The following is a 23178-nucleotide window of genomic DNA, read 5'->3' on the forward strand; positions in this document are numbered from 1 at the left end:
TATGTTCATGCAGACGTCACATACAGGTCATAGAATATTAATAGTTGTACTGACAGTAAATTCATTTTTACTTGAGTCAAGAAATCTCTCACATGTTCATGATCATCCACACATTAAAGTAACATACAAAGTCTTAATCCTAATAAATGAACACATATCTCTCTGTTGCTCTTTCATCCTTCTTTCTCTTTCCCTTTCTGTCCTCTTTCTCATCAGAAGAATACGTTAACCAGTATCTCACCCCTGAGGATGTGGCACTCTCATGCTGACAACTATGAATAGCTCTCGCCTTAATGCACAGCTCATGAGGGGTAGAGCAATGTACTCACTTGGCTAAACATTATTATTTCATGCCTCCCCTCCCTGAATCAATACAGCTTTTTTAGCATATGGTTATAGTACGGAGTAAAGCTGACTTTGGGTCATGTGGGCTGTATTCAACCTGAATGAGATTGGAGCAGCTCAACAAATTTGGTTAGATGGCCATTTGGATGCTTTCAATTAGATGAGGTTTGATTGGCTAATGGAGTGTTTTTTTGTGTTCTCAGGATAAAGGAATGGGTGGACCAGATGCAAAAAGAGTTGATCACATTAACAGACACAGCCAGTGGTCTTCAGGACCTAATACAGGTGAGCATGACTATTTGAAACACACGCACTGATTTTGACTGTTGCACCAAAGTGTGAAATTGAATTCCTTACTTTTTGTGTAAGACAATAAACTATGATGATACAGCAGCTATTGCACATATTTATGGAGCTTCAAGCCTCATTGTGATGCTTTTGACAGAAGCAATTGACTGACATTTGAGGGCTAGCCTTGGTAGGAGACGCACTGTTAAGTTCTGTGTTGTGCTACCTACTAGGATACATCATAGTCCCTTAAAGCCTATGAACATTGATACAAGAAGCCTCTTTCCCATTTTTCGGCTAGCTCAATTAGTATTGGTTGTGTACCATCTAAGCTAGCTTTACATTATTAATGTTTGGAAACACCTGTGGCATTGTCAAAGTCCCACACACTCACTTCTGTATTATTCCCACATAGAAACAGAGGGGTTTGTGAAGTGTTAGCTGTCTCTCTCACTTACTCCTCTCACTCTCATTAACCCTACTTGCACGACCTCAGTTGTCACAACACATCACTTATCTATATATAGTAGCTTCTCATTAGACATAATGCTAGCATCATTTCGTTCTGCCAGCCCAATGTACATGCTCAGATAAGATCAACGTCACAGCTATACTGTGACGGCCGTAGTCTCGTGAGCTGACATCTGACAAAAGAGAAGCTTTTTTAGATCCACACATTGATTGACGTAATGCATCTGGCTCTTTTACTCCTCAAGAACAAAATCAGTTGGCTTTAAAGCATCATTAAAATCCTTACAAAACATTTTTTTTTTTTGATGTGCTGACATGCCTTGTTACCAGAAATGAGAATTGAACATATATTTTGTGCAACTGAACCCACTTACTTACTTGTTGTAACAGAACCTGATGCCTTTGGGTATGCCCTTGTTTAAACAGGGTGTACTGTACACAGCATGCAGAATTTAAAAGGGAGTGTTATGCATCTATCCAGATTGCTTACAGTTCTTTCAGCATTAAAGAGAGCACTTCTAGTTCCATAATACAGATTAGATTTAGGAAATTCATGAAAATAATCCTGTTTAGTTTATTATAATCAAAATTTCAGCAGTATTACCCTTTAATATTACTCCTAAAGTAAGGCCTAGAGAAGGAGACAAATACATGCACATGCCTCTTTTCTATGGTTTGAATGTCGGACAGTGGAATCCCTCTAGGCTGCTAAATAATTGGCTGTTTGGCATTTGTGTTTCTTATGTCTTTTTGCTGGAGCATATACCATTGCGCAGTAAATGGTCTTCTTACATAACCTGACATTGCAGTTTAATCAGTGGACGCGTAGCTTCCTTTTTTAATCATTGTGCTTTGGTCAGTGAGATCTGGTGAAGAACATAAAATGACCACTGATGCAGAGTCTTAAGTAAGATTTGTAAGATTTGTAAGCATCATACATGTCACCACACCCTCTCCTTTTCCTGTAAAAGCTGCCACCTTGTCACCTTACCCCTCCCCTCCCACCTACCATCATCATGTACCAAAAGGGCTCCAGCAAAAAATACAGGAACATGAGGCAAAAAGGTTTATTCTGGTTCAACTCTTGATGCAATATAAAGCAATAGCTCTGTGAGCCAATCAAATACATGCAATAGCTGTTGCTATCTAATAAAGGGATGAAATACTGAATGATTAATTTTGTCTAGTAGCAAACTTTCTACTATAAATGGGATAAATCACTATTTTCTAGGATTTGTTCAGTTTGAGTTCTGCTTATCTTTAACCCATGCTTTTCTCTTGTGATTGTCTCAGATCTATAAAACACACAAAGCTCACTTCAGTGTGGAGTCCAACAATGCAAGGGAACTGGTGGCAACCGCTGCTGGGAACATAGAGAGGCTGCTGGCAAACCGCTCCAAGGCCCTAGAGGTCAGTGTGATCTCACAAAATTATTTTGTGGCAACCCTGATATTTCTAGAAAATCAGTGTAGTCACTTATTCTGTCATCAACTTGACCCTCAAGAGCTGCTGATTTTGTAGTTTGAGATAGGAACATACTGTATAATGCAACTTCTAGGTGGTTTGTAACATCAGGTTCGGTGTCTGTCCTAGCACAGTGGCCAGAGCTCAGAGAAACACACAGAAACAATCTGCTTCTCCTCATTTCATGTCAGAACAGACACTGGAACACAGCCACTGCTTCAGGCCATACTCTGATCCAATATAAGCAGACATCCTCCAGCCAGATGACTTAATTCAAAGTTACCAGTCTGGGTTGCTACATGCCAAATAACAATAAAACAATCAGTTGTGTGTATGTGTTGTATCACTTTTTGCTGTGTGACCCTGTTGTAGTTTCAACTTTAAGGAAACCTTTCTTTCCTGTGACCACTGAGGCCTTTTGTGCCCTCATACTTCATCCATACTTGCTGCTTTTGTGGGTCACTGCCTGAACCGAACAGGAGGGAAATGCTATGAGGGCTACACCAGCAAAATGCTTTCATTTTGTTATAAAGAGTTCCTGACAGTGTTCACCACATGAAACTGAACTCTTCATTGTTGAATTGTACCTTACAACATACCATTTTAAGCAATGCTAGCAGTGTTCACTTTACCTCTAGCACAACCAGCAGGTTGACATTTTCAGGTCAAAAATACCTACTAAACTGATGACATTTTCATCAGCCTTAGTTATACTTTCACCAAACTAAGATGGTTGACAAGGTAAACATTACCTACTTGAATATCAGCATGCCAGCATTGTTATTGTGAGAATGTTAGCTTCCTGATGTTAGCAGTTTAAATAAAGGCTTAGACTTGTTTGCATGTAGTTACAAAGGACAGCAAGGTAAATTGATCCACACAGCCTTTCACTGCTCCTTAGTTTAAATTCAACAGTATCTGGCCAACTAAATTAGGATCTGTGGGCACTCCCCGTCTCGATCAATCTGGCTCCCAGAGCCAGAAATATCCAATTAAAGCCTGACAGCCTGTTGCCATAGTTACGTTCTCATTGATTACCCCATCAATCCAACCAGGCTTTTTGTTTTTCTTACATCCCAATAACTGCCAAGGGATAAGGGACAATTAGTTTTTGGTGTTGTTATGTCGCACCTTGGGAGAGAAATATGACTGCTCAGTGAATTGATGGCAGCAGAATAGAGATGTTCTTATCAACACCATCTGCTGCATATTTCACCTGCGTGAGTTAAGGGCAGTTGTTTAGCTCTTTGCTGAAAGTGTGAAAACAGTTAATTAACAGAAGTTAATATAGTTTATATATATATATATATATATATATATATATATATATATATATATATATATATATATATATATATAAAATATCTAAACACCATATGCTGATGTTGTTTGTTCCTTTCAGAGACTATATTTACTTGACTGCATTAGCACTGAAGAGGAGATGGCCCCTGGTGGTGTGGTGTCTACTGTAAATGGTGTTCTGTATAATGAATTGGAACTGAGCCAGCTTTATGGTGATCAATTTATATAAGTTACCATAAATAGTCGCATGTTCCACTTAGCTGAATCATGACTTGAAATGGAAGTAGGGAAAGGACAACTGCACCATCTGTAATGGTCTTGACCTGACCGACACTAATCTAATATAGTATTTCTCTGCACTAATGTCAGTCTATGTGGCAATGAATCCCTCCCGTGGACTTACCACCTTGAGTATCCTCCCTCCTTTGTTTCCAATCATCCCCTTTGCCTCCTCTGTCTTTCATCTCTCCCTCTTCTCCCTCTGTCTATCCCTCGTTCCATTTGGAAGGGCTGATTACACGCAGCATGAAGTGATCGTGTAAGAGAACGATTGTGTGAGAGGTTATAGCTTTCTGTCTGAGAGAGCATTAAGCAGCATACAGAAAACTAGAAGCCTATTGCAGACCTCCCATCTATTAGGATCTTGTTATTGCACAATTCAACGGGCAGGACTCTCTTTTTCACACAGCAGTGCTTTATTCTTATGAGCCATTAAACTGAGCCACTATGACATTAGAAACAAACAAACACAGAAAACAGGTGCGTAAAGAAAGATACCCTTACACCAGATTCAAGTTATTTTGTGATTCGATACTGTGAATGACATTTTTGGCAGATCCCTTCTCCTTGAACATGCCCCCTCTACTGTAGAAATGTGATAATGCATTGGTTCTAATGTCTGTGTACATAGTGGCATAAGTGTCATGAAAAGCACCTTAACACTACAGAAATAAACAATTGAATAACTATAATAACTTCAGGGCCTGCAGATCAGTGCACGCTATCTATCAAATAAATGTAGTCTGACATGTGCACACATACATTTTACTGTGTGAAACCTTTAGTCTTCTTGGTTGATGTCAGTTTACCTTTATAAACCAAGCTAGTAAGACAATACAGTTCAACCAATGGTAGCGGGTTGGTAACTTAAAGGTTAGGAGCCACTGTACTGTAGCTAATACAAGACTGCGATAAATTATTTTACATTTTAGCTCTGGTCCCAAGAAAAATCTGGGGAGTCACCAGACAATTAAAGTGATTAGAAAAGAAAAAAAGATGTCTTACACAAGATTATGTCTTTCCAGACTTCTCTCAAATGTTTGCTTGAGAAATGCAGGATGCTCTCACTTCTTTAACGAGCTGCTCACAACACATGTCCACACTCCATATGACCAAAACATGTGATGGGTCGTCATTTCATGGTTGCATGAATACTGTAAGACATCATGCCAGAGTACTTTAAAACCCATTAAAATCTTCTGTATTTCCGCCCCCTCCAGCGGTACAGTTCAGGCTGTGTTGTGCTTGGAACTAGCAGGATGGGTATGGCCTCTCCAACTGGTGACATTTCTTTCTCTCTCTCCCTCACTAGGGCAACTTGTCTCCTCTGGCTCTGCTTTGCAAGTGTTTGTTTGTTTGTTTGTGTGCGTGCGTCCCTGGGTGTATGTGTGTGTGTGTTCCAGCAATTGTCAGCAAACACAATCCCTTTAGAATGATGGCTGCTGTCATTAACTTAATCAGGGGCCCGCTTGGATTTGCTGTCTGTCAATCTGACATCTGCCCATTCTGTCATCTCAATTCAATCGCTGCGCTTGACGCCGGTGCTCCCTTGACATGCAATCTCTCAAATGTTGGCAGCTGTAGCTACTTAGAGGGAGAAATGTTTTTCATCACAATTTATGATACAGATCATTTTTTATGAGACAAGAATCGCACTTCCTAAGACTCTCTCAGCTGTCTAATGCACAGTGTAAGAAATGGCAAAATGTACCTGTAGAAAAAATACGCACTCACATCACTAACTTTAGCAGATTTATACATGAAACATAGATCACTACATTCCCTTAATACTGTCACATATATAATACAAGAAATCTTGCTCCCCAGGAAAAGTCAGGAACCAAAACAGGAAGTATAGCCATTACTTCTACTTCTACTACTTGTTGCCTTTAATGGTGTCTGTGCGACAGCCATTAAAGGCCGCAGATGTATCGCTCTCTTTCTCTCTTTTATCCTGTTTGGATCATCACTCCTTACCCGTCTGTTTCAACCATTTCGAGTTAATGCTCCCCAAGGCACTGGTGATCTGACTGGGGAACAATTTGGTTTCCAAACCACTCAAGGGCGATCAAAGATTTTGCCTCTTTCATGTTGTGGCATAAATATTCTGCATTCAGTGTGCGTCACCTTTTACAAGTATGTCAAGTGAAACTGGACATCTCAACAGGAAAGAAAGCATCGCAGAGCTGAGAGAACTGCAAAACTTTTTACCAGACAAAACCCCTGAAAGTCTTGTTGTCATCTGCAGTGTGCTACAGCTGATTATTTTAGTTTTTTAGATGGAAGTATGCATTTGTGGAGATGCGTGTGTGCCAGACTGAGAGTTATTGCCCAGATCTCTTTGATACTTCAAAAGATGAGTCATTTTCTTTAGGCGCGTGCTGTTGTAGTTTAGTTTCACTGCTGATACAACTCTGGAGATTACAGACGTTGAATCTTTACAGACACACAAATCTTTACACACCACTTGTGGCTCTCTATACACACACACAAAGAGCAATCACCTTTCCTGCTTTTTCTTTAACCTTTCTATTCTTCTCTGGGTCTTCATTCTTGTCATGTATGGTATTTTATTCCTCCCCTTCTGTGTCTTTTTTCTTTTGACTCCCTCCTCCAACCCTGTCCTTCCTTCTGTATTGCTCCTAACTCCCTCTTAACTTCCTTTCCCATAACTTCACCCTGATTTTCTGTCACTCTTCATTGCCATTTTCCCATTTTTGCCTTGCCCTGTGTTCCTTGTTTCTCCCTTTCTGTCCTTTCTTATTTCTTCCCATTTGGATGTGTGTGTGTGTCCGTGTATGTCCGTCCATGTGTGTGTGTGTGTGTGTTTGTGGCACAGTTTGAATATGGATGCTAAATTCTTCTGAAAATAAGGAAATGTTTCATTTTTAAATTTGATCTCCCCTCACTTGGTCCTGCCTGTCCTCTCCATCTCGAATTCATCTGTCCTTCTTCAGGCCATTCTGTCCATTAAAGCTGCAGTACTTCAGAGTGTGTTTAAAACAAACCAGTGCAGAATGTTCCACCACAGTTCAGTTCCAAATTAAAAGTACTTATACAGAAAGCAGCCTGATTGTTGCCTTTCTTATTTACAGTAGAGATATTATTATGTACATGCTAGTATACCTACCTAATATAAGTGCAAATAGTAATAAGGGAAACACATTTTATTGCATTAGAACTTGCTAATCATTGTCTTCAAACAAATTTATTAGCAGGCAGGAATCTCAGTGCCTGCTGAGACATGAATTTAATTTAAGATAGGGTGCTATTTGTCCTTGAAATGATATTTTCACCTCTCTGAGAGGAGAAATGAAAGGGAGAGGTGTTGTAAAAGCAACAGGGGGTTAGTTATTATAGCCTGGGTTCCTGATTCAGAATTCAATTTGCATTAAAAATGACACTCCTTCCAGGAATCGTAACTAGGTCAAATTTGAACTCATGGACATGATAGGTATATTTTTAGATTAAATGTGGCTTACACTTTCCGAAAATGTTTATCTCTGGTGTCCATTGCAAATAAACATCCATAAATGCGCTTAGAACTCCTCTGAAAAAAGTTCTCAGTAACTCCAGAACTGGCCTGAGAATCATCATATTTTTAATTACTCCTCAATATCGAACTATTTCACTGGCAGTTAATTGTTCATCCTTGATTTCATTCCAAACAGGAGCTGGTAATTACCAAATTTTCTCAGATTATCTAGATAATGTATCCAGAAACAGATGATACTGTTGCACAGGGGTCAGAGTGATGGCGGATAATTTGGGAGTGTTTTCTGGTAAAAATGATTAATTCGTTTTAGTTAGTCTTTTAGAAATAGTCTTGTAGTTTTTGATTCTGTCATATTCCATTGTAGAATGTCAGGTATTTGACATGAAATTAAAAATATGCCACAACACCAAAATGGCCACAGTTACAACTTACATTACCCACGGGAAGTGATTTTTCTGTGACTTACTTACCCTGCATCATTTCCCTCCTCACTTTCTGTCTCTTTGTGTGCCCATGACTCAGAGCCTCCCCCACTGTACTATACTCCAGTTGCCTCCATCATTACATCCATTCTGGGCTTACATGTATGTGACTGTGTAACTGTGAGCTACAGTATAGGTATGACCTGTTGATTAATTGTGAATGAACTTGCACATCCGAACAGATTCTGAACACACACACACACACAAGCCCCTTTAGTCCATTTGTTCATTAGATTGACCTGTGCTTCTTTTTTTAGCTCGCCTTGACAGTAGATCACCTCTCCCTGATATTCAGGCCACCTCTGACTCCTGTGACTCTGTTCTCATCAATTATTGAATAGTTCCTCTTAACCAATACTCTTTGATGGGGCCTGTGGTTAACTTCCCCCAGTGGAATAGGTCATTTCTCTTCCTACGGTGTCACCAGCACAGACATCCAGATACAGTATGTTCATTTAACATAGATGGGAGGAAAATTTTGCAGCAGTTATAAGGCAGAACTTCGCAGCCACTGCCACAGGAAAAAAACATCTGTGACAGAGACCAAATGCACTGCAAACATTTCACCAAACCAACTGATATTGAAGAATGAAAGAAAGTGCTGCCATCAGGTTAAAGTAATTGCACATGTTGATTTGCATCAGGATTTAAATCTAATCTCTTTAAGATTAAATAATTCAGTGTCAGTTCTGTACTTTAGTATTTAGTGCGGGTTCAGTCTTTTTTTAAATGCTCATCACCAATCTTGATCTACCTGTAGGTAATCCACTAAAGGTAGCTACTGACAAATGCTTCATTCACTCTACATCTGAAATGCTAATGCAGTTGTGATGACATAAAATGACTGCAGAAGTAGTGACACATCTGTTTTATGTCCTTTCGAAATAAAAAAAATCCTTACAGTCTTCACTTTTGACATTAAAAAGCCAAGAAGGATTACACTGGCTGCCAACATCAGTTTTAGTTGATGGCTGGTCTCATGATGGCCTGAAACTGAAGCGAGAGAATTGACCTGTTGGGACAAGGGGAAGGTTATTCTGTGTGAGTGCCTCCGAGGAAGTCCTTCTGATGCTTTGTACCACCTTTAGGGGATTCTTGTTGACATAAGCACCTGCTTAGGGGGACGTGGCGGCCTGCCAAGACCTCCCTCAGACAGTCAGCCCACGCAGAAGAGAGCGGACTGACCTACAGAGAAGATGTCTTATTAAATCAAGAGAGAAAGAGAATAAAAGAATGAATAGGGAAATAACAGAGAGTGGGATTCTTTGTTTGCAGAGACATTTTTCTTGAGGGAAGTGAAAGTAAAAGACAAAGAAAGTGACCACCCAAGAGAAAAAGGAAGAGCATAAGGGGAAGAGACGATACAGGACCACAGAACAGACAGCTGAGGGCTGTGCTATTTGAATATTGATTGGTGAGGGTTATTTCAGTCCTGGGATTGCATTAGCACTCTGGCAGCAGATCCAAAAGGCTTTGGCTGTCCACCAGAGTCTGAGCCACAATTGGCCACCATTTTCTGAAGCAAAAACAACAGTTGCTTTCCAACCATGGCCTCTCGTGTTGGTTTTTACTCTCAGCGTGGGTCTCCATCGACAGGAAACCAAATTTTCTTAATTATGAGTGGGCTGCTGGCACTGGCATAGAGAGGCAGGTTTGAGTCGAGTCTTAATTGCTGAGGAAAAAGATGGCCTGCGCTACAATGGGAAGATAATGAACAAAATGTTTCAGGACTCTGGTGTTGCCATCGCATGGGAGCTTTTGCTCTCCATAGTGCATGGTCCATGGATGCAGCATGTTACCATGGCACCGTGGTTGCTAAGCAACGTGGGTATCATAAACAGATTCCTCAAATTCCCAAAATGAATCAGTTCTCGTGCTCTCTCTGTCTCCCTGTTTTACATTCAACAAAATGGGAAAACTTTCATTCAAGTACCCTCATCCTCCATAATCTACCATATGCACGCATTTGACACAAAATTGCCTCTCTGGCATTCATGTTCATTAAACTGTCTAAGAAGGATGCAAGCAGGAGTGTGAGCACTTGAACGGAGCTCTTTTAAGCGTTGTGTTATGTAGTGGTGCGTAATTACAGAGGAGTCACTGATCTCTAGTGTCTGGAAGTGCGTTATTAAACCGACACTGGATGACATGCTGTGAGTCATTAGACACTGCTGTTAAAACCCTAATCACAGAGTAGGCACACACATGCGCGCGCACACACACACACACACACACACACACACTCATTAGGCTCCTCACTCTCAAGTTATTTTATTAAGTTAAAGTGAAAACAGTTGCTCTCATGCAATTCCCATGAGAGTATAATCAACTTGTGCTCAAAAATCATGTGCAATAATGACTAGCGTTCTGTTTCTGATGGCAGAAACTAGCGTTTCTGTTTCTGAAGAAAACTCATTACACAGTCACGTTACACAACGATATCTTACCCAAGAGTGTCCCTCTTTGAAGTGCCTATTGAAATTTATTATCTCAGTATTGCTGAACAAACAACATAAATAATCCACTCACATCACATGTCAAGAAGTTATTATTGGCAGGTCATTTGTGCTGATGGCGTCCCAGGCTGCAGCGGGGCTTTCAGAGTAACTAGTATGTTGCAGAGTGATCTTAGCGGATATGATTAATATTGTGAGTAGTCTCGAGATGCTAAAATATTACCTCCTTCAGTCTTGGTCAAATTGCATCACGAAGGGTGAGATTTAAAGATGCTGTTGCTATGGTAGCCCATTCTAAATCACACTTAAGAAAACACACAAAATGGAAAATATACAAATTGTTATTGTGCGATTAAAAACAAAGTAATGCATTCACATGTGCACACATATACACACACGTATGCATACAGTGCAGTAAGTGTGTTTCCATATTTTCAGGGCCGTGTGTCTTGAGAAAATTTGCACAGCTTAGAAGCTGGGATCATCAAATGTTTGGCATTTGATGATTAAACTAATTTCATCTTTACATTGGACCATTATATATAGCGTAATACTGAGTGCTGACATCACTTACATCAGTGTGACATCAAGTTAGGACATGCCGCCATCACATTTACTGTAGGTTGCCCTACATATAATGTTTTTGTTTTTTCTATATGATGTGGCCAGAACAGACTCTTCTCTGTATAGGTCAGAGAGACAGGATCATGCTTCCCATACCTTGTGCCAAAGTGGCTGCCTTCCTGCTCTACATTTCCATGCCAGAGGAGTATGAAACATATTTAAAAACGGCAACCTCAGCCAACAATGTATACACAGTTAGCAGAGAGGGGGCGGCACACAGAAGCTAAAAACAGATGGTTTGGCGAAAACACAAAACTATTGCAAAGCATATTCCAGATTTTACTATCTCACTAAAACTTTCCACATACAAAATGGAGAGGGATCATTTTACCCTGCCAGTACAGTGCATTTTTAAAGACAGATTTTGAGTGTTTCACACCTAGAGAGTACAGGCATTGCAAGGTTGGAATTATTTTAGGGGTCTTTTGTTGAGTGTGATGCAATGCTGTGCAAAGCCTTTCTGTCCCTCTTGCCAAAAACCATAAATATTTGATATCTATAATGTTGCAGAAAATGTTGAATCAGTGAGATATAGTGTGTTTGTGTGTATGTAATTTTGGCCACCAGTGACTCATTATTCACCACTTCCTGGAGTGTGTGTTTGTGTGTATGTGTGTGTCTGGCTGCTATTGTCAGCCCAGCTGTCGCTCTCCCTGTGTCTCCGCTGCTCCTGCTTTGTGTTTCATCTCTGTTTTCCTACATGAAACTTCTCAGATGTACAGTACGTGCATACAGAGAGGGAAGAGTGTACATTTGATGTGTCGCCCTCATTATTGCTCTCCCCTCCTGTCGTATCCAGTTCCATTTAGGCACAGACAGCAGCAGCTGTGCTACAGAATAAATGTGCTTGTGTACAATGTGCAAAATTATAGTTGACATTGTTTTGTTGACAGTTTTTTTGTCTGCAGAATTTGGAAAAAAGGAAATCTCGACGGCCTGATATGTCAACAACAGCTCGGTGTGATGAGCACTGAAACTGAAGCAAATTGGAGTGTGAAATGATTCTGACAATAAATCCACTCTTCAAATTATTGTTGCCAAAACACTGTCTCAGCTTGAGCTAAAGAAAGCACCACCCAGCTAATTATCCTCCTGATTGTTAGAGTGATTTAAAAAGCCAGAGGTGATTGAAATTTGTGACATTACGTTGAGACATGGTGATATACAGTACACCTGTGTATGGATATAGGTGTGTGTGCATGTGCACACCCACCATGTCGACACTGCAGCCAGCTACAGCTATAATTGGGAGTTGTTTGTAGCCAGCTGGCTCACAGATAGTGTGCTCGGCTGGAAGAGTTTGCTGCAGGAGAGATGAGCTATCAAACCAGCCCACAGTATTGAATAGCAAGACTAGCGCCAGTCACTAACAAGTCACTTCCTGTGGAGTTTGTATGTCGGTTATGGCTATTTCCTGTCTAAAAGACAAGGGTTGTAGTAAATAGGGTTAACTTGTCAACTTGCATGCACTTAGTACTGTACACTTGTTTTCTTTCTAGTGCCAGTCTGATGTGTGTGTGTGTGTGTGTGTGCGTGCGTGTGTGTATGAGTGCAAATTCATCTCTCTGCCTCACCACTCTCCTCCTGGCTCCCTACAGGCTGAGCAGGATAGATCTGACTAAAGTGCTGCCAGTCACAACAGCAGATGCTCATGTTTCCTCTGCTCTCCCATGCCTCCCTACACATCAGTAAGATGGCAGGTGTGTGTGTGTGTGTATGTGTGTGTGTGTGTGCGTGCCTGCGTGTGCTTTCTGTCCTGGCAGGACTAGATGCTCTAATCAGACTGCCAGGAACATGTGTCAGAAAAGGAAGTGTGCGTGTTTACACAGTGCATCTCTGTGTGTCGCTTGTGAAATGCAAAATCAGAGGAGCTGTGGAGCGCAACGTTTTTGAAACCAGTAATCCAGCATTCTTAGATCATAGACATAAAGAATGCTGAGAGAGACTTTGCTCTCGTTCTGAAAAAATGAGAGAGTTACCTACATTAATCGATCTTATTTCTCATCTAGCTTGTGCTCCCTGCCCTCCATCTCCTCCAACACCCTTTCTGCACTTACACGTGAAGGCTCATCTAAATTAGACAATCCCTTCCTCCATTATAACTTAGTGAGAGCTGGGATGGATCACTGACAAACCGACGCTCCCAATCTTTAACATCAGCCTCTAACAAGACACCAAAGGCAGACACCAAGTTTATACTATAAATCCACAAAGCTGTGTTCAAGAGCAGTTGAGAACATATGGTACTTGTCTCTTTGGGGTACATGTGTTTGTATCATAGATTGTTTCTCAATCACTTAAATTGAAAACATAGTTTTAATTGATTAAATCGTATATATGTATTTATTAGTACGTTTTTGGCTCAGTTTTGTTCATACAGTAATATGATTTATTCCTGCTTTCAGTTTATTCACACAAATAATGTGAATAGAAGCTCAGAAATCCAAATCTTTGTGGCATTAGTCACTCCATTTGGATCTTCATGTTGCGACATCAGTAGGAGAATTAGTGCATTGGCAGTGGACATGATTTGTTTTCTCCAAACAGAAGACAAACACACACAATCTCTGTGTGTGTGTGTGTGTGTGTGTGTGTGTGTGTGTGTGTGTGTGTGTACAGTGGATTTATGGGGGATCTGCTATAGAGATGTCACTTGAAGCTTGTTAAACATTTTTCTCCCTTTCATATTGTCAGAAATACAACTCAGTGTTCTCTGTAGTTTCTATCAGTATCTTCTTCATACTTCATATTTGTAATGTATGTGCCAGTAAACCTCATATTAAGCTCTAGGTCTCTTCTACCCCAGTGGCTGCACATGTTAACTGCATTTGACAAAAATCTGTTTGCCCCCAACAGATAGGTGGTACCATACAGGAACTGGAACCTCTGACTGGTTCTTTATTCAGGCAAGCTCAAGCTACACAGCATGATCTCCTTCATTATCTCTTCTGTACCTCAGCAATATGCTCTCATTAGTCATCCTATAGCAGCTTGCTGACATCATTAAATTTTATGCCAGCTCATTAGCAAGTCCATATTTTTTGCCATACTTACTTATTCCCATTACTCACAGCACTTCTGAACTTGTGTTGCATCCCAATATTTTGACTTAGTATCCGACATGTTCACGTAGCACTTTCACCTGTGAAACCCTGTAGTGCTGACACCACTTAAAGGTGTGGCATTACCACACTGTGAGACTGTGGAATCAACATAGAAGAACAGATACAAAGTGAAAGAGGAGGCAACAGCTGCTGACCTTTGACTCTGTGACCTCTTGGTCTGCTGTAGTGATCCTCATTAATGACCGCCTGTTCCTCTGTAAGTGTGTGTGTGATTTTTAGCAGGGTGTATGTGTGTGTGTGTGTTTTTGTGCTTGTGCAGCTGTTGGAGATTCATCCTGACAGCTGTAACTTTTAGCTGAAAGGAGTCAAAGACCAGGTCAGCAGATCCCTTGTAAATGGTCCACTTGCAATGAAATTTGTTAAATAAACAAAGTAAACTGATGAAAACAGAAGATACTGTGTAGATGGGTGAATGTTCTGTCATGTAGTCATTATTTTCTTTGTGGTATACATCGTTAAAAACAGTACATATTGGAATAATTAGAGTGCATATTCAGAAATGATGCTGTTATGCTGTTTAAATGTAAAGCTCTTAAATGATGACAACAGCTTTTCCCTGCTTAGCTTTTCCAGCATTGTTATAAGATGGTTTTATTGACCTCTCACACACAAAATCAGTGTATTATTATCATAGTATTTATTAATTCTGAAGTGAATCTGTTCCCTAGGATATGTGTGAGAGGGATGACTGAAAAACACAGCTGCCTGGCATGGACGGCCTATTAAAAAAACCTGACCTCACCTGTGAAAATGGTGGTGGCCCTTTACTTTAGTTTAGCCTTCCTCAATACACACAAACCTTGTCTTTGCAAGGTATTTCATTCTTTTGATGATGTTTTGGGCTTGAATAAGAGTCCACCCAGAGTAAATCAACACTGATGGGTTTGTGACCACAGGATTAGATAAGTAGTTTATTAGATTGATTGAAACACACACTCCAATGTTTCTTTGCACCAATAATGACCTGACTGGTAAACCAACAGTATATTCCCATTAGTGGGTTCAGCTTGGTGGCCACAGGCAACTGGAAACTAAATCTACAGAGGCATTGTGTGTTTGTACATGTGCAGTAAAAGGACCACCACGAACCAGCTGTCAAGACCCATATTACTCAAAAAACAGAATTGCTTTTGTGTGGATGCACAGAGAGTCATAAATGTAAAGGTCTAACGTAGCAATGTCAAGGCAGGTGGCCAACTGAGAGGACATGCTATACCAGAGATGTCATTTAAATGTTGCCCAATTATTTTTTTCTTCTCATGTGACGTCTGCACACAGAAAGATGTTTAGTATTCACAATTCAGTAAAGCTTTCTTCCCTTGCCATAACCGCACAGACATAGGTCTGTTTCACCTTTGCTCCTTCGCTAGCCTTGAGGTCCCCCCGTCTCTGACAGCCACTATGAAATCTTCACTCTAATGAGACACAACCGAGAGGCTGCCGAGGTAACCGTGTTCCAGACCACAAGAGCGTCAGCCCCCCCCCCCCGGCATGCATTATGGGAAGGCATGGCGTACAGGCGTAACGAGTGATCTGAAGCCAGATCTGCAGGAGGGGAGGGTTCATTATCAAGATGTTGCCTCAGTGCCAATTGATTATGCAGAGAGGGAGGTTTTCCTTTTCAAGGGAAGAAGGAGTAGTGTTGGGAATAGAGGGATAATAACCATTAATTTTATTGCTGTGGAAATGTCTGTTTTATGGACTATTAGATGATCGGAATCAACTTTTTTTTAAATCTTATTAAATTAGCTTTCCAGGAACACTAGTAACACTAGTTGATTCCTAAGAAAGTAACCTAGTGTTTTCTTAGGGTGTGCTGCTTGTTAAAAAGTAAAGCAGTATTGCATCTAAATTAAGATTCTCCCTTCTTCACCATTCCATTGTCTCTTATCCATCTGACTGTTGTATCTTTGGCTTTTTAATCATATCAATGATGTGTACTGGAGGCTACAGTGATATCAGCTGACTGGTATAAGATTTCTTGTTATTTTGGATGAGTGATTCTGAAACGCTGCGAGTAATATCCCAGCATGTGATTCACAATCAGACTTTGTTCTGCCCCTCTGATTCTTGCGACTGTCTTGTTAATTTCACAGCAGAATTAATTTAATAATTCATTGTTTCAGCATCCTCTCATTTCATAAATTAATTTACTCCTTTGCCCTCCCCGCCCCCCATCAGATCTCCGCTCTTTTCTGAGCAGCAGAAAGGGGAAGCAGGAAGAGCCGGATTTGATATTTCCCAGGGGAAATTAATAGTACAGTGCAATTCTGGACCAGGTACAGATTAAAAGCTGGGCCCATTATAAACCCATTAACCTAGTCATTAGGACCAGACCTGGGAAAAGATGGAATATGTGTGTGTCTAATTTTAGTGCAGCATTGTGTCACAGCTTATTCACACCTGCAGGTGCTGAGAGAAAATTAGGTATTTTCCCTTGAACACACTGTTTCTGCATCAGCAGCAGCCTCTTGAAGCTGCCATAGGGTTAGATGTCATGACTTAACATGTAACTCTGGTATTTAATTATCCTTATTCTCTACTGCATTTGTTTAAGATTTAAATCAGCTAAAGCAAATGTCTTCCTGAGTGAAAGTTGGGGGCCAGTGCTATCACCATGATGTTGACAGTAATATAAGCCCAGAGCCAAACAAAATAATGAATCCTAAGTTATCACAGGAATATTGAACTTGGGCTAACATCCTGCTTCTCCCTCCTCTTTCTTCTCTCAGAGGCTGGCAACAGAAGCAGAAAGGTTTCAGATGGACCACGAGTGGAGGGAAGACAGCGAGGTGAGTGAGCGGCTAGAGCCCGATCTGATATGTTCATTAACACTGGCTGCATTACATTAAGATCAAGTGGTGCTATGAACTCCATAAGAGGAGCTGGAGGGGGAGGGCGGTGTTATTCATGATTCAATATGATTGTAATAATTGGATGGCAAATCTCATTACAATGACAATTATGCTATAATGACTTTATACAAGATTGAATTTCATTATTTTACATAATAGGCAGAAACAACCAGGCATGCTTTTGATGAACATACACACACGTGTGCACACGCACACTGCTCGTTCACTCATTCACATACCACAGTATTAAAAGTACATTAGAAGGGAATGTACAGCAAATAATTATGAACACACTATTATTTTATTCATTCAATTACTTTACCTGATTGCTGGGCCAATGAATGCCATGCCCCGTTCCACAGTGGCAGTCTCTCCAGGAATTACAGTGCAGCTCTTTTGGCTATTTGCTGCCCATGGATGCTGTGTTTTAGCTCGAGCCTGTTCATAATAAATGCAAATTGCGAATTTCCTTCTCCTGATTTGCAATGAGAAAAGCATCTTGCTCTTTGAGGCCATTTTATAAATAACAAATTATGTTGTGTGTACACTGTGTGGTTGAAAAAGTTCAGAGAAATTCAACCCCACCATTTAGCCCATTAGCTTTAAAAACTCTTCAGTGTTATTTGCCAAACCTTAATGATTCTTTTCCATTAAAAAGTTCCCATTATTCAATATCTTGCAAGCTGTCTTGTGCTTAGAAGCCAGGGAAGGAAATATCCTCTTTAGGGACAGATTCTTTTATCCGCTGTGTTAGTCACTGAGTTTTAATATTCCTTTGGCCTGTATGCTTGGCTAGTGAGCGTAATTAATTTTTTGGTGAATGTAATGGGGATTCCTGCATACCTGAGCCTATTAAGTATCTCACTCATTCTGAATAGGCATAGGTATGTGAAGGGTGTATTGTTCCAAAAGATGACAGATTCACAGAGAATTTGCTACAGTATATTTAAAGCTCATAATGGAACCACTAGCTAACATTCTCAGCAGTGTTAGCATATAGTCATTTAGCAAATGACTGGTTTTGTTTTGTTTAGATACTTTACGGAGAAATTAATTTGCTCTTGAAGTCCATGTTTTAGTCAAGGACTGTGCTCAGTATTTAACTGAATTTTGTGTATGTTAGCCTTTAGCATCAACAAAGACTCTGATACACACTGTCCACATGTGTATGTGTTCATGTGGTCTTCATGTGGTTTAATGGCCGCTTAAATTGGTGCCATCAATGTATTCTAGTAAAATTTTACAGCATGGGATGTGGGCATCCTTTGTGGGATTGTACAGTTTCTGTAATGTGAAGCTAAATATTCAAAATGCAGTCTCTACAATGCCAGTACATCCATGTCTGAAGCAACTTTGACTTGACAAATTTGAAACAGATTTCAAAGTATGTTATGTATGTACGTTAGTAAGAAGTGCTAAAATATGTAGACATACTGTCTGGACTTTTATCATAGTAAATCACAAGCATTTAAAATCATAAGCAATACCAAGTACAATGTCCCTTGTGTGGTGTGTCAATGTTTATGCGCATGCGTTTGTTCTCTGTCACCTTTGATAACTGGGCCAGTTCTACTGGGCACCTCTCCCTGCTGACTTTAAACACTTAAAAGCTGTGACTGCTGCAATAGAACCACACACTTGCATGCGTCTGTTCAGCATATCAAAATGACTCTAATCCTGTTTGCAAAAGCTGTATCCAGCTGCTGTACAGAGATCAGTTTGGTTATACTGATCGTTTTTACGTCTCCATTTTATGAATTAAAAGTTCTTTCTGTCTGCATTCTGATTGGTTCTTATTTTTATGCATGAGTGGGTTGAGAGGTCAGAAATAGAGACTGCAGATTGTTAAATGCAATACTTTACTACCCATATGAACTTTCACGAGGGCAAAAAAAAGGGTCATATTTTACAACTCTGTCAGCAGTTAGTGTGACAGAAAAGCTCCATAACTGGTGGGAGCAGATGATGTTGGAGTTTTCAGGAAGTGGATAGCATTTTTGATGAGTCATTAGGTTTTTGCAATTACACCTGACAGAGATCAGATTGCAATGCATTGAAAAGTATCTTCTTATCCAGACAAGATATAGATACAGATCACACACATTCATTTGGCAGTACACATCACACCTACCACAACATGCTACACAAGTAAGCATAAATCATTATTTATTTATCATATTTATTTTCCAGCCCCTCCTCTCCCTTCATCCTCTTTCTCCATCTCACACATAGTAAGTGTTCTTGCACACAGTAGCCTTCCCCGAGGGGTGTGATGGTGTGACCTTAGTGTTATCATCACCTCTTAAGGTGCACATCATCTGGAGTAACATGACCTGACAGAAAACATCATGGAAGAGTCTGCTATTATCAGCTCTTTTGTATGAATATTTTTGCTTGCATGTGCATATCAACATGTGTCCTATACCTACTCTTTGCACATATCGTTGAACTTACACATTTCCTGGTCTAAACTCACTAACAGCAGAATAGAGAGCTGGTGCTAGTGTTTGGCACAGTTCGCACAGGTTAATCACTTATTAATCAACTGTTTAAGCTAAGGTAACAGTAATATTGGCAGGAGGAGTTGCCGTCCTGTTTGCTTGCAGCTCCAGAGGTGGTAGGCAGGTGGTGGGAGTCAGTGAGCCAGCTCTGTGGCTCCGGGGCATCCTTGTGTCAGCAGCTAGGCTAGCTCGTTAGCACCCTGCTAGCCTGTGTACTGACAGGAAGCCCAGCAGTGTGAGAGCAAAACAACACCACTTACTTCACTGATCCTCAGCATCAAACATAGATCTCTGCACTACAAGGAAGTACAGCTTGATTCTAGGTTAGTCCACTTTGATCTTTTTTTAATCCATAAAAAAAGTATGCATTATAGTGGAGGTGGGATTCAGTCCCTGATCAGAGTGGACACATTTCTGCACCCTTGTGAAATGCACAAATTTGTGCATTTGAAGAACAACTTAACAGCAACTCCTCCAGTAGTTTAACTTCACACCTTGCTACAGTGATGTCGACATGTACTCCAAGGTGTGTTAGTGCACTGTGACATCAGTGTCAGGTGTGGTTACAGGTGCAACAAAGCACATTTGATGCTAATTGTGGTCAGAAGTAAAACACACTTGAAACTTTCAACCAGAAACACGTTTTTTTTTTTTTTTTTTTTTTTTGCAATTCAATTAGATGTACATATTCTTCTGTTTTGTAACTCATTTTTCCTTGTTTCTCTTTCATTCTCTTTTCAGGCCGACAAAATTGTTTACTACAATGCCAAAGATGATGTAAGTACAACTTGATTCCACTATTCTTATATTCTGTCAGCATGAATAAAACTGGAAATAAAACCCCACAAGTAACTCATATCCAACCCTCAAGAAATTTTACCATGGCAACAAATCTGATGGTAGATTTAACTGGTAGCCTGAAAGCATCTTCTAAATATTTTAGCTGAGCCCTGAGCTTTGGTTTTGCCCAGGATATGAAAACAAGTCACTAAATTTGAATTATTGTTGTTTTATTCATAGTATGATTAGGCATGCTTGCTTATAAGTAGATGTCTTTTATCTGCATTAGAGCCTGTGCATATTTTGGGTCCCTCACTCAGAAACACATGAGTATGCGTGAGACACTGAATGCCTCCCTTGGCCTTAGACATCAACTGTCTGCTCTGATAAACAGGGATCAACATCTGATTCCTTTGCACTGTCCCAGTGGGAAAGAGCCACACACCCACAGCACACTAATGTCACTCTGTATTTGACTGACAGGCCTTCTCCCTCCTTTCTCTTTTCTCTGTGGATGCCTGGGTCTATGTTTCACTGCCCAAAATTTTGATTCAGATTCTCAATCTTTATCAGTCTCAAGTGACATTCCAACAAATACTCAACACCTTGTCTTTCACAGTAATATACACTTTGTGTACAATCTTAAGGGTGGGCACACATACACAGACTCCTCTTAAGCTAAAAAATGCTTTGGAGTATGATTTCAAAACACCACGTTCTATTTTTTTTTTTCTTCCTTTCTGCAGCTTAATCAGACTAGCGAACCTGAGAAGAAGAACCGATATGTTCCCGATGATTTCCACATAGATGCAGACTTCAAACGACTGGTCTCTTACAACACCACCGCTGTCCACATCCCTACGGATATATATGAACGCTGTAAGTTGAAACACGCATTCATTGTAAAAGAAAAAAAAAGTACAATCCCTCTCATGTTACGGCCCTTTATTATAAACAGTTATAACATCCACCACCTCCCACCCTGCTCTCTGTCTCACATTATCTCTGTCATCACTATGTCCAGTATCTACAGTACTCTCCCTTGATGTGGAGGTCAGCCTCCCAGGGGTATGTCTGCAGTGTAGACAGTTCCACACCCAGACTAGGCCATTCTAGTCTATATATAGTCCAGATACCAACAAGCCAGTGGCCAATACACTCAAGCCCCCTCTTTACCCTGGTCACCAGCTGCTCCTTTCCCTCCTGTTCATTGCTGACCCCGCTGACCTCTCAGGACAGTTGCACTGAATGTCAGTGCCTGATAGGTCTTTTTGTGGCTGCTCTGTACTTGTGTGAAGTTGCTCTCAGTTATTTTGGTTCTTTTTTACAGTACATTACAGTGCAGTACTTTTAAACCTTGTTTTGTTCAGAGTTTTCGCCATGCAAGTGGTGTATCTGCAGAGGTGGAAATGTCGTGTTTGTTGGCCAACAGTCGGCTTTTGTCCAGACTGAAATATCTCAACAACTACAGGATGTATTGCCACAAAATTTTGTAAAGATATTTATGTTGCCCAGACACTGTATCCTAATGACTTGAGTAATGGATTTTACAAACTTTGGTAATCCCCTGACTCTTCATTGGATGTCACAATTTTTATTTAGTCAATATTCTGTTGTCTGACCAAGTAACCAAAGCTAATGGCATTCCCATCAGCCTTAGCTGTATTTAGTTTTTTGTGCTAATTTGCAAATGTTAACATGCGAACACATACAAACAAGGACAGGTTATATACAGGAACATGAAGCACATTCACACACATTTTGCTCTGACAAAACAAGTGGGGTTGAAGGGCTCCAGGGCACCTTTTCTGTAGTTCCTTTTTCTGTCTGCTGCCACTATGTGGTATAATTACACTATTCTTGCAAGCATCAAGCTGATCTAAAGTTAGAACTATAACTTCAGCGGGATAACCTGAAGTGAACATGATATGATAGATGATACATGGTGGTGTATTTTAGTTGCGCTGAGGTGAGTGATACAGTAATATATTCCTATGTGGTTGAGTATGTGATAGGCCATGTAAAATCCCTTTAAATGTGTGTTGACTTGATATTTCTTTACACATATTGGTTTACCCTTTTGCCAGTGATGTGAAAATAGTAATATGTTAAACAAGCACCAGCTCCCTGAGATGAGATAAATGGACTAATGTATGGGTGGCTGACTCCATACACGTACATCCCCATACACACATGCACACACACAGACATGTCCTCTGGGCTCTTAGGCTCTTATTCTAGGACACTGATGAGTACAGTGCAAGGACTGACTGACTGACACACACACACACACACACACACACACACACACACACACAAAAGGATACAGACCTGTCTTGATAGACACTTGCTGGCCGAAACATGCAGTACAGGTCACATCCTTCCTTACAGACACATACAAGTAGTATGGCAGAAAGGAGGCTTAGCAATAAGAGGACACAGACTGGCTTCAAGCTAGCGCTGTAAAATGCATCTCTCAAATAGTTAAATGTGATACAAGGCATCAAAACAGTTAAATAATTTCCTTATACCCAGGCATACAGTATGAGCTCCTGAGCATTGATTGAGCATTCAATATCAATTTCACTAATGATCGTCACAGTGGGTCTTCTAAATGCAGCGGACTCAGTCACATGACTTTAATGCCCTTATACAGTGAGTCACTCCACATAAGCTGGGACTATAAATGTGCAGTGTGACGGGCCTCTGA

The 23178-nt window shown here is 40.4% G+C and overlaps 1 protein-coding gene across 1 annotated transcript in view; it reads left to right on the top strand.

Annotated features, from left to right (window-relative positions):
• cacna2d1a (calcium channel, voltage-dependent, alpha 2/delta subunit 1a) overlaps window positions 1–23178 on the top strand; it is an 82969-nt gene that overhangs the window by 14414 nt on the left and 45377 nt on the right. Inside the window, 5 exon segments of the mRNA XM_051077592.1 lie at window positions 549–630; window positions 2398–2514; window positions 17065–17124; window positions 20430–20465; window positions 21215–21347. Coding sequence (XP_050933549.1) covers window positions 549–630; window positions 2398–2514; window positions 17065–17124; window positions 20430–20465; window positions 21215–21347 — 428 coding nt within the window.

The sequence above is a fragment of the Lates calcarifer genome, linkage group LG18, assembly GCF_001640805.2.
Source record: "Lates calcarifer isolate ASB-BC8 linkage group LG18, TLL_Latcal_v3, whole genome shotgun sequence".
In the NCBI taxonomy this organism is placed as follows: Eukaryota; Metazoa; Chordata; class Actinopteri; family Centropomidae; genus Lates; species Lates calcarifer.